At 39.6% G+C, this 18,074-nt stretch overlaps 1 protein-coding gene across 1 annotated transcript; it reads left to right on the top strand.

Moving 5' to 3' along the window:
• The first annotated feature begins 855 nt into the window (after positions 1-855).
• DHRS7 (dehydrogenase/reductase 7) lies at positions 856-17,331 on the top strand. The gene is made up of 7 exons (XM_060096110.1): positions 856-1,089; positions 7,222-7,374; positions 9,211-9,317; positions 9,787-10,026; positions 12,587-12,709; positions 13,929-14,144; positions 16,823-17,331. The coding sequence occupies exons 1-7, from the start codon at positions 957-959 to the stop codon at positions 16,868-16,870; spliced, it is 1,020 nt and encodes a 339-aa protein (XP_059952093.1). The 5' UTR covers positions 856-956; the 3' UTR covers positions 16,871-17,331.
• The last annotated feature ends 743 nt before the right edge of the window (positions 17,332-18,074 follow it).

An 18,074-nucleotide genomic window follows, 5' to 3' on the forward strand; every position in this document is an offset into this window, starting at 1 on the left:
CGCACCTAGAGCCCGTGGTCCTCAATAAGAGAAACCACCACAATGAGAAGCCGGCGCACCACAACGAAGAATAGACCCCGCTCACCGCAACTAGAGAAAAGCCCGCGCGCAGCAAAGAAGGCCCAACGCAGCCAAAGATAAATAAATTTGTTTTAAAAAAATTACATATTCTTTGTGGGTACAGATAAGGAAAAATTTTACTCAGGGTCACTGAGGGCTCAGTTACCCGGGCTCCAACTGAGTTGGCTCAAGTCCCCAGTCTGTGCTCCCAGCACTAGACTCAAGCTGCCCAACCTGCACTTTCTCATTCAGCAATGGGGCCAGGGTCATTTTTCAAGGTGCTTTCCAAATTTAGGTGGACACGGGGCCAGTCCTACTCAGCCACTGGGTTAATTCGGAGAGGGGGTGGGGGTGGCGTGGGGTGGAAACAAATTTACGGTTTGTTGGGTTCATCTAGTTAAAGAAAGAAGGGGGAGGAGGAGGTCGAATTCATAGGTTGGAATACTTGTGCTCTTTCTGAGCTTCGAAAACTATTTGCCCTCAAAACAACTGTAAAAGAATCGTTCTTGAGATTATAAATGCTGTGACTACCGTACCAACAGGAGTTTCGCCAAGTCCTTAAGTCATCCATGCCGTCTGTTCCTACTGCAACCCCTTATTAGGAGCACAAGCAGGCAAAACCTGCGCAGCGATCGTCGGGCGGGGCGCTGGGCGGGCATCGCCCACGCCCAGCGCGCGCAGCCGAGGGGCGGCTCCCGGCCGCCGGGGGGCCGGTCTGGGCGCACCTGGCCACTCCTCCCTTCTGCCGGCTCTCTGGGCGGGCCCGGGCCGAGGGCGGGCGCGGCGGCGGCGGAGGCGGTGCTGAGGCACGAGCGCTGCCGCGCGGCTTAGACTCGGGCGGTGGCTCTGTTGGTCGGTTGGTTTTCGTCCTGCGTAGCAGGGCGCGCGCGGCCGCGATGAGCTGGGACCTGCTGCTCTGGCTGCTGGCGCTGTGCGCGCTGCTCGCGCTCGTGGTGCAGCTGGTACGCTTCCTGCGGGCCGACGGCGACCTGACCCTGCTGTGGGCCGAGTGGCAGGGGCGACGCCCAGGTGAGGACCCGCAGCCGCCTTTCCGGAGTGGGAGGCCGGGCTCCGTGCGGTCCGATTTCCGCTGCCTTCGCGTCCCTCGCGAAGGGTGGCGTGGAGCTTCCGGGAAGCGAGGCTGCCTCTTTCCCCGGGGCTGCGGTTCGGGGAGGAAGGGGCCGGGGCCTTTTGTCTTCTGTCCTGGTCCATATAGACTTGCCTGGTTGCCAGCGTAAGAGAGCATTGTGGGGCGCCCACAAATCTCAGAATTCTCAACCCCGCTCCCAGGGATTCTGATGCAGCGTTGGAGGACAATACTTTGAGAAACAGTGCGTTCGTAAAGGAGACTCCTTTTGAGGCTACTTTGTGCAGTTGTTTATCTGCCATTTCTCACTCTACTCAGAGTAGCGAAATAAAATTTGAGGTAATCCAGAGTCACCCACATACCTGCTTACTCAATGGGATAAAAGTATAACCATAGAAAGAACTGGATTGGCGTTTTGCCTGGAGGAAGATCATTACTGGCATACTAAAAGGCGTTCTGCCTGTCTCACTTTTATCTTTGCACTGCTTAATATTTGATGGTCGTTTACTAAACGCATTCTATGTGCTAAGCACTGGGCTAGGCCCTTTTCACACATGACAGGTCACCTTTACAGTGACTCTTAAGCTTATTTTCCAGATAGGGAAACTAATGCTCAGAGAAATTCAATAGACTGCCCAGAGCTAGGCTTTGGATCTGTAAGGGCCAGGGGGGAAGTGGGATTTCCCTGGACCTAGTTTCCTGTATGAAACTATCCAAATCATGTGAGGAGGTTTGCTTGGAAGTGATAACTAGTATGCTTTAAAAGTGGAGCCAGGCATATACCCTGAGAAAACCATAATTCAAAAAGAGACATGTACCCCAGTGTTCGTTGCAGCACTATTTACAATAGCCAGGAGGACATGGAAGCAACCTAAATGTCCATTGACAGATGAATGGATAAAGAAGATGTGGCACATATATACAATGGAATGTTACTCAGCCATAAAAAGGAACGAAACTGAGTTATTTGTAATGAGGTGGATGGACCTAGAGTCTGTCATACAGAGTGAAGTAAGTCAGAAAGAGAAAAACAAATACTGTATGCTAACGCACATATATGGAATCTAAATAAAAGGTACTGATGAACTTAGTGGCAGGGCAGGAATAGAGATGCAGATATAGAGACGGGACTGGAGGACACGGGGTGGGGGGGGGGTTGGGAAGCTGGGACGAAGTGAGAGAGTAGCACTGACATATATCCCCTACCGAATGTAAAATAGGTAGCTAGTGGGAAGCTGCTGCATAGCACAGGGAGATCAGCTCAATGCTTTGTGACGACCTAGAGGGGTGGGATAAGTAGGGTGGGAGGGAGGCTCAAGAGGGAGAGGATATGGGGATATATGTATACCTATAGCTGATTCACTTTGTTGTACAGCAGAAACTAACACAACAGTGTAAAGCAATTATACTCCATTAAAACTGTTAAAAAAAAACACCAAAAACTGGAACCAGGGAGGGAAGAGGAGCCATATCACTTACACAGGGGTGAGAACTGGTTCTTGGGGACAGAAAAAAATCTTAGACGGTACAATGTTTTATGCCCCTCCAAAGCTCATCTCTACCCAACAAAATATTATTCCTTAGTATTTCATTTTTCTTCTTGGGTTTTTGGGGGTATAGCGTGTGTAGGGCTGACATTGAGTTCATGGAAAATACATAACACATGTGCAAGATCAGGGCTACAGAACTATGGTAAATAGATGGCTGTGATTGGTAGACTTTCTCTTATTCATTTGCTCCATCTCAACAGATGGAATGCATGTGCCTATTGGCTGCTTTGTGGATGTTTGTGCTTGATCCTCAGTGCTTTTGTTAAATTGGACTTTGAGAATTTCATAAAAATACCTTATATTTTATTATTCTATAAAAGTTATTCAACTGATAATGTCAAGTGCTGAAAAGGAAAAATGTTGACAATATCTAGCAGCTAGTTAAATGAAAAGTTATTTTAACATATCAAGTAAAAGTTAAAAGTTAAGGTGGCTAAAGGTAACTTTTAAGAAATTCATTTAGTTTTTTCAGTGTCTTACTTTTGCTGGAAAAGTATCAGTTTTGAAGGGTTTTTTAATACATTTAATTACTTTGCTATTATTATGTAGCTGTATAATTTGCCAATTTACATATGTAATATAATACATTACAATTGAAGTAAATACAAGTTATTTAGCAAAATAACTTCTGTAAGTTTACAGTTGTAAAGTTAAATGTTAATAGCTTTTAAATTTTAACTTAACTTTTAACTTAATTTTTAAATTTCACCATTCTTAAACCTGCATTGACTGAAGAGTAAACTTTATAGAACTCCTTTTATGTATAAAGCACAGATAGATATATGTAAATACATAAACAGATATACAGTATATCTGTGAAATTAAAATGTCTTGGAGGACTTATTAGGAAAAAATGACTAAAAAGACGTTTAGGGGCTGGGGGTGGGGGTGAGGTGATAATGAAAAAAAGTTAAAGGAACATGAAGATAGACTCAAGTTCCCCAAACAGCTCAGCCTGCAAAGATGGGCAGACTCTTTTAAGGTTAAAAAAAAATTATCCTCTTTTTCTTCTCTATAGGTTTATTACTTTTTATCACTTTAAAAAATAGACAATATACTCACATAAGGCAAATTTTAAAAATACAAAGGGATGTATGGTGACAAGTAAAGCTCTCTTCCACCCTTGTCTCCCAGCCACCCAGTATGCCTCTTTGGAGGCAACCACCATTTCCTGCCTTTTATGTATCCTTCTGGAGATAGTCTCTGCATTTCCAAGCATGTATCTCACATGGTGAAATTTAAGAGTGACTAATTTTAGGTATTGCATGTAGATCCAGAAAAATCCATGGCACCAGTCCAGAGTAGGAAAAGTCTCAACAGCAGCACATGTGAGGAAGACTCAGATTTTAGTTGGCAGTAACCTCGATGTGAGTCAACTGAAGTGCCAGAAAAGATTAGGCAATCCTGGGAGATGTTTAGTGTCTGATGGAACAAACTGCAAACAACAACAGATGTTTTCTGAATACCTGCTTGTGTTGGCCTCTGTGCTGGGCACTGGGGACACAGCAGTGACTGAGCCAGCCACTGCCTGGGCTCTCACGGAGCCTCCCTTCTGAGGGACAAGGGAAGCGATTTAGTCATGTCACCTTGCTCTGAACTGTCCAGACCCCATGGGAATCCTGTGTCCTTCTCTGGCCAGCTCCTTTCAGTAGGAACACTGACCAGCTGGAGCTTGTGCAGAGGGTGTGAGCAGAAGAGAGGAAATCGGATGCCATGTCATCTGAGGAAAGGTAGCAGAAATTGGAGGTGTTTAGCCTTAGAGAAGCAAGAGATGAAAGGACGTAGGGAGGACATAACAGCTGTCTTCAAATAAATGAGACACTGTCATGTGCAAAACAGGCTTGATTTATTCTTCCTGACACCACAAGGCAGAACTGCTGCCAACGGCTGGTGGAAGTTAAAGTTATCAGTATATGGAAGAATCCCTGAACCCCTTGAATGATTAGACTTGCCTTAAAAAGGAACCAGTGCCTCAGAGATAACTAGCTTACTCTTCCTGTGAGGAAATTAAATAGAGACTAGTCAACAGCCTGAGGGGAGAATTCTGAAACTGGGTTGGGGGTTGAACTCTAAGTGTCCTTCCAACTCCAAGAATCTGCTTTCAGAAGCTCTTTAGGAGAGGCCAGTTATGGATGCCAGATTCTGTTGAATTGTTAAACAAAAGTTGGTGCTGAATAAAAAAGTTTTCTTCTCCAGAGTGGGAGGAAGGGTGCCAGAACTGCAGGTGTACTAAGGTAAATGTGAGCCTGCGGGTTTTCATTGTTGCATTTAAATCATGTTTGCATATTGGTATACAAATGAAGAAATCTTTGTTAGTTCTGTGCTAGTTAGTAAATAGTTACAAACAAATTATATTCACCTTGGAGTCTTGTGTATTGCAGAACTTTGGAACAATGAGTAGTCAATGAATGACTATCTGAATATACATTCTGCTATTCCTGATAAAGTCCTTCAGGAAGGTTGCTCAGTTGAGCCTTGCCACAAAAGTACATCAGATGTGGGAGTTCCCTGGTGGTCTAGTGGTTAGGACTTGGAGCTTTCATTGCCGTGGCCCAGGTTAGGGAACTGAGATCCTTCAAGCTGCAGCCAAAAAAAGAAAAAAGAAAAAAGCACATCAGATGATAGGAAAGCATTGTAGCCCAGACACAGTATTTGGGATGTTTCTGTCCTTAGCTCAGATATTCACATGACACCTCTTTCCTGAGGACATTTTCTTGAATGGCTGAGACAGTTGGGTTCTAAGATATTGATCTTATTAAAACGTGGTCAGTGTAGGCTAGTGATCAGAGTGTGGGCTTTGGAGCTAGATATACCTGGACTCCTATCCTAGCTCTGCCAGGGTTCTTGGGTGTTTATTCAACAGCGATTAATGGAGTGCTTTCTCTATGCGAGTCTCTGTGCGATGCACTGAGGACACAGCAATGGATAAGGGAGTTAGGGTCCTATAGCCTTAAGGAAATTTACAGTCTAGTGCTGTAAACCTCAGTTTCCTTTTCTATAAAATTGAGAGAATTCTTGTTTCATAAGGTCCTTGTGAGGGTTTTAATAAGGTAATATTGTTTAAGCACATAGGAAGCAATGAAAAAATGTTAAGCCATTAAAGTTAGTAACCCCATTGCCCCTGGCTGGAGATATTATAACATGCAATGTGTTTTGCTGCCAAAAAGTCCATTTGTTAAACAATTCTAGCAACAATTACAGTTGACATTTTATTAAGCACTGAGTATGTGTCACACACTGCTCTGAGTGCTTTACATGTTTTAACTCATTTCTCTCAACAGTCCTATGAAGGAGGTTTTATTATTAATTCAGTTTTCCAGGTTTGGAAAATTAAGGCACCGAATTCTCACATGGGAGCATTTCATTGCTGTGTGTGACACAACTGGAATTTGAGCCCTGATAGTCTCCAGAGCTCGTACTGATTACCTGCCAGTTAGGTTTTAGAATTGTTTGACTAAAACAGTAAACTAGTTTCCTGATTTTAACTTTTCTGATCTAAAATCAGCAATGTGTATCTTAAATAAAACCTTGTTTGCTATTTTTGATAAATAACACATTTTAATAAACAAGGCACACAGGAACACTGCACTACAGGGACTCTCTACGAATTCAGATGGACGGTGGCTATTGTGTGCTTTAGGGCAAATAAGTTTTTCACTGGAGAGTAAACCACTCGTCATTGCTTTATTTTACATTTCTACAGTCTTTAACAAGATGATACTTGGGCAAGCAGAGTACATTTCATTGCTCATATGTATTTCTTCTTGGATGAACTACTAGATTCTTCTAAGATGAAAGCTCAGGCATTTGGGGGGCACTAGAAACCTTTAGTTGATAGGCATCAGATATGATTGACAAATGGGGAAAACATGACTTTAAAAATCCAGGGTGATTCTACCATACCCTAGAGTAGAACTTGGTATATTTAGATTTGCAAGAAATTAGAATAACAGAATTGAAAACTGGATGGGACTTTTAGTGATCATCTTATCTGAATCCCTCATTTATAAATAAGGAAAGTGAGAATGTGAGTCCAGATACTTTCTATTTACTTACCCTTACTTTTCTTGATCAAATATACAGATAAATAGAGCCTTAGAGTCAGACCATGGAGTTATACCTTGAAGTAAAGTCTGGAAAACTCACCAAGAGTCTAGAATACACAAAATAACATGTTAATAACTGTTACTAATACGATTTGTAGCACTAGGTAGGAAGTGTTTTCTTAGGATATTTAATTAAAAAAATTTTAAACCACTTTATTTAGGTATGATTATTATATAAGAAATTGTCCATATTTAATGTATATAACTGGGTGAGTTTGGGGATAAGTATACACCTGTGAGACCATCACCACAATCAAGGCTGTAAACATAGGATATTTAAATTTTTAAGCGCCACACATTATGTCTTCATATTCAGTGATATTGTTTAAAACTACTTTTTTCCTTTGGTTAATCTTTGATTTACGGATGTAACCCATAGCTTATTTTCTCCCCTCAATCCCCACTCCTTTTTCAATAGAATGGGAGCTGACTGATATGGTGGTGTGGGTGACTGGAGCATCAAGTGGGATTGGTGAAGAGCTGGCTTACCAGCTGTCCAAACTAGGAGTTTCTCTTGTGCTGTCATCCAGAAGAGTGCATGAGCTGGAAAGGGTGAAAAGAAGATGCCTTGGTAAGTAAATCTAAAATAGCAGCAGTGCTTCCTAGAAGTAAATCAGAACCCAAAGTCAAAATTTGGGAATTTTAGAGGGAAGAGGGGAATTCTCCTGGGCAGTAGACTCTGTTTCCAAATGCTCTACGTGCTTTGATCCAAGTCCTCTTTCTTTTGTCATCTCTTAGTCTGCTGGCCTGGCCTTTTTCTTCTCTTTTTCTGCCACATTTCTACTTTTTTTTTGACACTGGTTCTTAGCATTAGGGAGTGACCATCAATTCTCTCAAATGCTAGTGGATTTTTAGTGACCAAATAAATGTCTTATATTTTTGTCTTAGAGAAAGAACAGTTTGGTTCTTATGTATGATATACATGTATGTAACCAGAGAAATTTAATTGACATTTTGGTAAAACATCAGATATTAAAATCATATGAAATGGTATAAGATTTTTGTTACCAGGAAAAAACAGGAATAGAGTTAAATTTTTTTTTTTCGGGCACGCCACACATGTGGGATCTTAGTTCCCAGACCAGGGATCGTACCCATGCCCCTTTGCAGTGGAAGCATGGAGTCTTAACCACTGGACTACTAGGGAAGTCTCAGAATAGAATTAAGTTTGAAAAATGCAACTTGAGGTTGCATTTTTCATAATTTTTATTTTATTTTTATATTTATTAAATATATTTTATATATTTAAATATATTTCATATATTTTTCATATATATAGGACAACAATGTTTTTGTCTGTTTGGGTTTTGGTGTAGTTATGTTCACAGTGAAAGCAGCCTCAAGTAATAAAATTATTATTTCTCATGGGACATTTAGTATCTACACTGAAATAATTTTGAATTTTCCGGTAGACCATTTTTTTGGTCATTTACCTGTCATTCTTTAAAAATCTTTCTTTCACTTTGCTGATTGCTGATGGAACTAACCACCCAGAAACAGAGTTAGTTGCCAAGGCCACAAGCCCTCTTTCATGATATTGCTTTCAAAGGCTTCTTGTGTTTTTGAACTGGGCCACTTCTTATGGCAGTTGCTCCTCCTCTGTTGAGACTTGCACTGGCAGAAATGAACCATAACAGCATTTCTTAGCTGGAATAAGGCTGTTTCCTTTTATTTGTCAGATCATTAGTGCAAACTATTTCTTTTAAAAAACAGTTACTGTTTCACAATTTACTCCTTTGCCCATAAAGCCTTTACACCTCTTGTTTTCTCTACTTACTTGTTTTTCTTATTGAAACACAACCTTGTTGTATTTCAAGGTTAGAATTCAGGAAATTAGTTTCAGTTGCTCTTTTGATGAACAGAAATAGAAAGGGCCATTACAGCACAACTTGTTTCTTGGTTGTGAATTTCAGGACTGTATCCTTTTCCTAGTTTGCCTCCTGGAATCCTTAGCCTCTGGAAGGAAGCTTCTGTGTGTCATGTGACTGGAGGACTCAACTTCTTATTGATTTTCAGCATAAAATTTTTAAAAATATGTTTAAAAATCAAGTAGTGAACCTATCATATAACAGCTGTACAGATGTACCTCTGTACTTATAAAGAAATTGCTCTAAAATTTTTGCTTTTTTTAGTTTGTAGTATAATCTTGATTTCTTCTGGAGTCTGTTCCAATATTAGGCTGTATATATTCAAGCTGAAGAGAGGAATTCTACTTCCTGTGTACCCAGCTTTTTGTCCGATATGTTGCCATATCACCACCAGCCCTCTTCTTGGTCACTGAAGAGAACCTCATCCACAGGGCCACCCAGAAATGAGTTCATTGCCAAATGTGGTTGTAGGGTGGGTGTTAAATGTTAATGTAAATAGCACATGACTTCCACATTAATTTTTAAGTGTCTTTATTTAGAGAATGGCAATTTGAAAGGAAAAGATATACTCATTTTGCCCCTTGACCTGACTAACAGAAGTTCCCATGAAATGGCTACCAAAGCAGTTCTCCAGGAGTTTGGCAAAGTAAGTAGCATTTTGAGTGCATGAATCTTGCTTTGAAGTAGCTGCAAAAGAGATTCCCATCTATGGTGCTGTCATTCAAAGGGCTTTAGGCAAATGGGTTCATGCAGTGTGATGAAGGCCCATGAGTTGGGCCTCTTAATCTCTGAGTCTGTGGCTTTATGTAATTAGAACTTTTCCTCCCTTCACAAATACTAACTCCTCCATGTAGAACAAAAGAAGCTAAAAATCCACTGTGCCTATTATTTTTGTGACATATTATTTTCCATAAAAAGTCACTTAAGTTGAGAATTTAGATCCATAGGTGAATTCTGATTTTCCTTTTATCTTTTTTATTGTTGACTTCTGGAAATATACCATCCTGTTCCATTGATTCATCAAGTTAACAATATAACCAGCCATCCCTGGGAATTGCAACAATACATTTACAGGTCATCTCTAAAGTGCCCCTTTTCTGATTTTCTTTAATTAGATTGACATTCTGGTCAACAATGGTGGAGTATCCCAGCGTTCTTTGTGTGTGGACACCAGCCTGGACGTCTACAAGGAGCTAATAGAGGTTAACTACTTAGGGACGGTGTCCTTGACAAAGTGTGTTCTGCCTCACATGATTGAGAGGAAGCAAGGAAAAATTGTTACTGTGACTAGCCTCCTGGGTGTTATATCTGCACCCCTTTCTGCTGGATATTGTGCCAGCAAACATGCTCTTCAGGTAAGGCTGCCAAAACTCAACTCGGATAGAACTGACCTGAATGTGTATATGGGACATACGGCCTTCACTGCAAGAGATCATCGGAACTGGGTAGTGATGTATGGAGACAGAGAGAGACCCAAGGAGATCTCGGGTAGAAGACTTACCCAGATGATGCTAAAAAAGACTTCAGCCTTACATGCCTCTTCCTAATTTAGCAAACATGTCTTGAACACCTACACTGTGTCATGCACTGCAACAGGTCCTGGAAGTATAAAGATGATAAGATATGATATCCTTGCCCATGAAAACTGTATAGTCTAGTTGACATGTCACCCTTTACCTTATCCTCATTTATAACACATCTTCATGGAAAATTTGGGGTCTACCCCTTGTTTCTTCTACACACATTTCAGGATGTACTTGTCCTCATTTCCTTGACTTCTTTTTCCTTCCCCATTGTTGTTGGTGTTTATTTTACCTGAATTTCTAAATATACATGCATGTCAGACGTAGGAACTGCCCACTGAATGATGAGCCCTGTGTTCATATCCCTACTGGGACTAGCCTTGACTCTGTTTACTCTGATTTCATTGGAAGAAGAAAATCTAGTTAAGGCAGAGTCTCAGAGAAAGCTTAATTTGGCTTGCATAATTTATGAGATGTGAATATTAGAAACGAATGAATTTTTAATGCTGGCTTAAGAGTGGATAAGAAATGTTACTAAACTATAACATGGAGCAAACTAAATCATAAGGCCAATAGGAGGAGACTGATTAAGAAAGACAAATGATTTATAATTAATGCTGTTGAAGGTCAGTTTAAGTAGAATGTTTCACTGTTGGAATAATGAGATGCAATAGTTGAATGGTCATCAGTTTCATGAAAATTTGAAGCTTTGGTTCCTTAGGATCCTCTTTCTGCTGTGAAGAGCAGACAGTTGCAGAGTGATGAAATGAAATACGGGAGTGATGATTTCCTCATATTTGGTAGTGGGGTATCAGTTACTTCCTGCAGAGCAGTTGGGCAAGTCTAAGGCAGGCAGATGAGGGAAGCTGGCCATTCCATCTGTTTCGCACTTAGTATCTCATAAGACATGCAAGATGCTTTCAGTCAAACACAATATGAGTTGTCTGGCCTGCCCTCCAAGACTCACTGTTTTATTATTGGATTTGATCATCTGATACCATGTGGCAGGTTGAGACTCTGGTTATACCAGTAGCTGAACACTGAGACCAGGAGGCTCTTTTTTTTTTTTTTTTTTTTTTTGCGGTACGCGGGCCTCTCACTGTTGTGGCCTCTCCCGTTGCGGCTCAGCGGCCATGGCTCACGGGCCCAGCCGCTCCGCAGCATGTGGTATCTTCCCGGACTGGGGCACGAACCCATGTCACCTGCATCGGCAGGCGGACTCTCAACCACTGTGCCACCAGGGAAGCCCCAGGAGGCTCTTTTTGAAGAGCACATTTCCTTCCCCGATACCCAGCAAGCTAGAGAGTGAACTTATTTGTCATTCAGAAGTTCACACACTATACTAGATGTGATTGCAAACAAGGAGAGGTTTTCGTGTCTGGTGTATTGGCTTTCATGGTGTCCTCTCCCCTCTTTTGCTTAGAGTGGCAGAAGGTTAAGGATGCAGGAGTTCATTCATGAAGGCTTTTTTCCTGTCCATCTGAGTCAGGCACTGTATTAGTCTCTGACAGCGTGAACCCTCAAAGACCCTGTGTTTGTTAGGCATCAGCATTAAAGGCTGGTAACTGTTTGATGTTATTGGATCATAAATGAATGTACCCTGGGTTAGCTGCTTATTTAGGCTTTTCAATTAATTCAGTTTATCACAATGTAGTCTTGGAATATTTCCTGATTTAGAGAGGAGGTGAAGGGATATAGATGTTTACTCCCTATTTGGTTTAGAAATGGGCAGTATCTTTTAAGTCTAGAGGGTCCAGCTTGTTTTTACAAAAGCCATTGAGTAAGCAATCATACTACATTTTTAACTAGCCGTGTACTCTCTTACTACCCCCAAAATATAAATCTTTGCTGAAACTAATTATCTATTCAAATAGTAATTGAAAAGGTTGAACTGTTCCTCTGTGATAGTTTCGGTTTAGTACTAATCCCCGCTTGTTCCCCCTTGCCCCAACATCTGCACTTTAGGCCACTTTGAGGGAGGAAAAGAAACCCAGCCTCAGTGATGCTCAGTGGAGAACATGCAACCCTTGTGGAGTGGGGAGCTGGCGGCGACTGGGTGGGAGGGTGTATCAGACCCTCCAGGGGTAGTCTCTCACTTATCCAGTGCTAAATCACTGGTGGCACGAGCTGCCACTGCCAATGCGGGGATGAACCATTCATACCTGGGAAGAGCTGAGAATGCCTCTTCTAGATTGCTTTCAGACTTACATTTAAAAATGCCTCATCTTGCGTAATTACATTTCCTATCCTTTACTCAGGCATTTCAGAACATTTTCTGCTGCTGTTGTCCTTCATAAAAAGTTGAAGAAAAGTAATTCAGTGCTATTAGTGAACATGAGATATGTGACTATATTTAATTTTACTTGTTTTTTTTTTTTTTTTTGCCTTTTAGGGATATTTTAATACCCTCCGAATTGAACTTGCTACATACCCAGGTATAACAGTTTCTAACATTTGCCCAGGACCTGTGCAATCAAATATTGTGAAGAATGCCCTAACTGAAGAAGTCACAAAGGTAAAAATTTCTAGTTGGGGAATAATTTGAATGCTTTAGTAGTTATACACTGGCATCATATCACTATGCCTCAGGGTTTTCATGTTGGAATTGCTTATGAACTATTTACAGAACTTAACTCAGCATTAGGAAAATGGTTAAGGTTAGCTGATAGGGCTTTGGCATCCAGTTTTAATAAAAGCTAAAGAAATTACTAAGATACTGCTTATAAGTAATCCACTATTATGTGCACTATCAGTATTTTAAAAACCCAGTTTTAATCAATTCACAAATTATAGCAACGTTGAAAGGTTCTGTGTGGCTGAATTTTAGTACATTAAATCTTACTGGGATTTTAAAAAGGGATTATGGTGAAGGAGCTTAGAAAAAAGCTTGTTGAGTTGTACTAATTTTAGGTTAGCCTCACCCAGGCCTGTGCTTCCCTCAGCTCATATACACATAAGTGATCTATCAAATGAATGGTGAATGTCTCATGAAGAATCCAGTATCACTCACTAATACAAAAATCTCTCTAAAGGCCATGAAATTTTCCTTCTTCTCCACTAATATTTCAATTGAGATATAAATGTATATATGCTTCTATGTAAATGTTTACAGTTTACATTTTCACATTTTCTGTGGAGGCACTATGGTAAAATAGAATAAGCACTCTATTGTAGGAATCAAGGGACTAGGAATATAGAACTGGCTACTACTAAATGATCTGTGTGAGCACAGATAAGTTACTGCCTTTCTGGGCCTCAGTTTATTTGTACAATGGTAATGGGTTAACTAGAGTAGCAGTACCAGATTTGTTCAATACCAAGAAACTGCTTTTATCTTCTTCCTCCATTTCATCCCCATGGACTCCATATTTTATAGAATTTCACTTGCTAAATGTATGTATTGATAATTTGTTTAAAATTTTTTACTATTAAAGTGACATGGAATTATCATTAAGTACTTTAAGATGGTACAATTCTAATTAAAAGCAGAGAACCTTTATCTTGTAGTTAGCGTGCACAACCTTATCTGGTTAAGTGTATGAATTCCATTAGGCTTTTTGAAATATTACAAATAGCTTATAGGCACCCATTAGTACCTGTCGGGACTCGTAAGGGGCATGAGGCCACATTAAAGGAGTCACTCAACTAGATGTCTTCTGGGTCCTTTCTAGCCTAAAAGTTCTGTGAGATAACTTGGATAAATACACATCCCTAATTTTTCAAAATTTTCTTAGACTACAGGCAGCGATGCAGATCAGTCCCACAAGATGGCAGCCAGTCGTTGTGTGCAGCTGATGTTAATCAGCATGGCCAATGATTTGAAGGAAGTTTGGATTGCGGATCAGCCTTTTTTGTTAATGGCATATTTGTGGCAGTATATGCCAACCTGGGCCTGGTGGATAACTGACAAATTAGGAAAGAAAAGGATTGAGAACTTTAAGAATGGTGTGGTAAGACCAATTTATACATTTCTGAATACATATCAATCTTGTAGGAAAGTAAGACATCTTCTAGTGCTTGAAAACTTTTCTTACTAACTTTCCACCAACCTCATGATATAAATACAAAAGGTATAAAAAGTTTTCCATTCCCCCATGCCTATCTGTTGGTTTACTATAAATTACTACTGGTCTTGGAGAAAGTTTTCTACAAGGTAAAATCAAATCAAGGATTGCCATTTTTTCTTCTATCCTTACTGTTTGGCTAGTGTATGGGCCAAAATGCATTTTCTCTACCATGTGTCCCCACAAACTCCAACCATCCTACAAGTCTACAAGTGTCACCTCCTTGGGTTGATACCTGGCCTCCCCTCCCATTTCTCCCCAGGACTTGGTGTACCTCAGCCCTGTGCCTACCTCCGTCAAAGCACTTCCACACTATTAAAAGAGATTCACTCTTACATGTAGTGCTGGTTCCTTTGACTTTGTTCCAGAAGCACTTTGCACATCTGAGATGTGTCTAGGAAAATACGCTGATCGCTCATTCTTTCAGCACTCATTCTTCCAGAAAAGTAAGGAATGTTATAAACTATTTCTGAGAAAATTGTGACCATCAAAAGAGTTTAATGTATAAACAGCACAGGATATGTAATGAGTTAAGCTAAAAATTATAGATCATATAGATATGATTATGCAAAGAAGCATTATTTCTGTGGATGGTTTTTACTGTTAAAGTATTTCTTTCAGTGATTACTACCTTCTTTTAGAAATGTTAGCAAGGATTGTATATAAGGAGAATTATAAAATGGGATCATACCATTTGTATCATTATATAACCTACCACTATTTAAGCAATCACAAATTGTTAGACATTTGTTCCAGCTTTTTGCAGGACAGTGAAAATGAATTAGTGAAAAAAGCAAAAAAACAAAAGAAAACAAAATACTTAAAGAGACTTAAAGGTTATAAAACTTTCAATATGCACTAACATGTCTAGAGCTTGAAAAATCATGAAGGGGGCTATTCATTTTCTACTAACCAGTTTGCTTTGGGCCAAAACATTTATAAGTGTTTTGGTAACATTAAGTCCCAACACTGGGACTTGGTAGTGTGGGATGGTTCCAAAGGTAGAGCTTCATCAAATATTACATCTGAGTTTGAAATTTAGAGGACAGCAGATATAGTGGCATTGTGCCCAGTGATGGATAAGAGTTGAGAGGGAAAGGCCACCTTACTAAAGAGGTAACACAGCATCCTGGTTAAGAGCATGGAGCCTGGTGCCGGTCTACCTAGGTTGAAATCCCAGCTCTACCCCATACTCGTCCCATGACCCCAGGCAAGTAACTTCTCTTTCAGTCTCCCCATCTACAAAATGGAGATTACTGATGATAATAGCACCTAGTCATAGGATTGTTATGGGGAGTAAATGATTTAGTATGTGGAAAGCTCTTAAAATATACCGTGGAGTGTTATGATTATTAAGTATTAGCTGTTAATGCTTTTGTTTTGACGGCAGGAGGATATTCAGCAAACAGATAGTAAAGATCAAAGAGTTAAATAATATGGCAGAGAGAGAATGCATTATAGAAATAATTGTTTCAGAGGGCAAAGGACTAGGGGCTAGAGTTTCAGTCCCACTGTAGCAGCTGTTCTTTCAGGAATGTCCATAAGGATTTTTTTTTGTTTACAGAATACCTAACTGTAAGATATAAACATCACTCAATAAATCTAGGCACTTCATTACATCTCACATTTGCTAAAAATGATGACCTCTCTCTTCCTACCGACATCTTTAAAATATTGCTTATTACGTGGTCTTACTGCTTTATCACTTTATGATAAACTGGGTATCCTTTCATTTCCCAGAACCATTTCTGAGATATACCTTATTCTTTACACAAAACCCTAGAAACTTTTAAAAGTTGTTCCTCTTTTTTTTTACTTAATTCTCTCCTCCTTGCTCCTTTCCGCCCCACGGTTATTTTGTATTGTATATATCCATCTCCTTATTGAAATTTGTTTATAAGCATCTAAGTTAAGAGATGCCAGTATTATCCCAAACTAAATGTACTTGTTGATAATACTTGAATTTGTTTCTGTCATTTAAGCTAGGAACATTATGTCTGGAACTTTGTTTTGATGAATCGTTATTAATTTTAGGCATAAAGAATTGCATTGAATTTTGTGTTATAATTAATTTTTGTCTTACTTAGTGCAAATTCTTGAAAGCGGTAAATGGATATCTTCCCAAATGAAATGTTAACTCTTAGAGACTGAGTTGCCTTGTTTTACTCTTTAAGCAATGTACTCAAAGTCCACAAAAGATTTTGAAGTTGTCTGTCAATTATTTTAATTCTAAAGATACTGTTCTTTGTATTTATTAAGGCAAGTCAGTGTAGGTGTGACATGCTGATCCAGAAGAGTAATAATAGAAATTTCAGCATTTATGAAATGGCATAGTCAGATGCTAACAAATGACAGGGAAATAACTATGCTAAGCCCATTAGAGATATTTTTGTGTAGATCTAGAATTTTGGCTATGATTTTTATTCTGATTTAAGAATTTGCCCAGGTTTTATAAGGATTCTCAACAGTGAATCATAATGATATAGCTCCTCAAAACAGAAGGAATTAATTGTAAAAAACAAGGGTAGAAGAGACTGATTCATGTTTCTGTCATTCTGTTATAGGATGCAGATTCCTCTTATTTTAAAATCTGGAAGACAAAATATCAGTGAAGGAGTACTTGCATTTTTCAAGCCAATGGAAAGAGAAACGGAAAACATGACAACAGCAATTTTCTTATGCACTGAAGACTTTGTGATTTTACTTCTTAATAGATACAACTTTCCTTTCAACGTGTAATAAATAAGATTGCCAGGAGTCTTGCAATAAGGGTATTAATACATACTACATTCCTGGATTAAAGAGCATTTTAACATACTCTAGCATGTATGCTTAAAATCTAGGTGAGCAGAATGCCAACCAAAGAATTACAGTAATCCATTTAGCATAAATGCATGGAATATTACATGAAGCAGAGTGCTGGGGAATGGGCAGATATAAAGAAGTGTCTGAAATGGCCTGCCTCCAAGGTGCTTACACTCTTGGAAGAGTTGACAGGTACAAATGACTGGAATTTGAAGCCGTTGGTAGGACTCATAGCAGCCATAATTGATTAAAAATCTATTATATGTCATTTGCTGTACTGAGGTGCTTTGTAATTAGTTAATTCACTTATTTCTCATAACAGCCCTCTAAGATAGGTGGTATTATCCACCTTAATAGATGAAGAAAGACATGCCCAAAGCAAGTAGGTGTTACTTTCCCAAGGTCACAGAGCTCATAAGGGGTAAAGCCTGGGTTAAACTCAGCTCAGGAAGATTCCATTGGCAACTTCTTATTTTAGTTATTATCATTAATTTTACTTTAATCTTTAGCACCTTATAGTAGAAAACATGAATAGGCCATAATAGAAGGGAGAAGAACAGGGGAAGAAAAACATGGTTCTTATGTATAAGCAGTTCACAGTTTACCTATGGACAAGGTAACACCCATAAAATAACTGGAACAGTTGGTGGAGAAGTTGGAGACCACCCTGGTGGCTACCTTTGGGAAATGGGGAAGGTGTAAATGGTGGAGTGACACCATGAGGTACAGCAAGTAAAAGCAATGGAATAAATGCATACATGGCAAGATGGATATATCCTAGAAGCACGGTGATAAGTGAAGAAAGTAAATGATGACTATAACAATCCTGTTTACATATACTTTAATTTATGTGCACAGAAGATAGTGCTCATTTTGTCCACAGGGGATCCCAGATAATGGAATTACTAAACACAGGCTTGAAAATTAGGTTTGGTATATTTAAAGATATAAAACACAAGATTGAGAATTTCAGCAGCAACCTAAGTGTCCATTGATGAATAAAGAAGATGT

The sequence above is a fragment of the Mesoplodon densirostris genome, chromosome 4 (genome assembly GCF_025265405.1).
Source record: "Mesoplodon densirostris isolate mMesDen1 chromosome 4, mMesDen1 primary haplotype, whole genome shotgun sequence".
Classification (NCBI taxonomy): domain Eukaryota; kingdom Metazoa; phylum Chordata; class Mammalia; order Artiodactyla; family Ziphiidae; genus Mesoplodon; species Mesoplodon densirostris.

What these genes read in the sequence shown, in the direction of transcription:
- DHRS7 (XM_060096110.1), top strand. Translation starts at nt 957, where the DNA reads ATGAGCTGGGACCTGCTGCTCTGGCTGCTGGCGCTGTGCGCGCTGCTC. An exon ending in GGTGAAAAGAAGATGCCTTG is followed by an intron (nt 7,375 to 9,210) that starts GTAAGTAAATCT and finishes GTCTTTATTTAG; the next exon opens with AGAATGGCAATTTGAAAGGA. An exon ending in TAACTGAAGAAGTCACAAAG is followed by an intron (nt 12,710 to 13,928) that starts GTAAAAATTTCT and finishes AAATTTTCTTAG; the next exon opens with ACTACAGGCAGCGATGCAGA.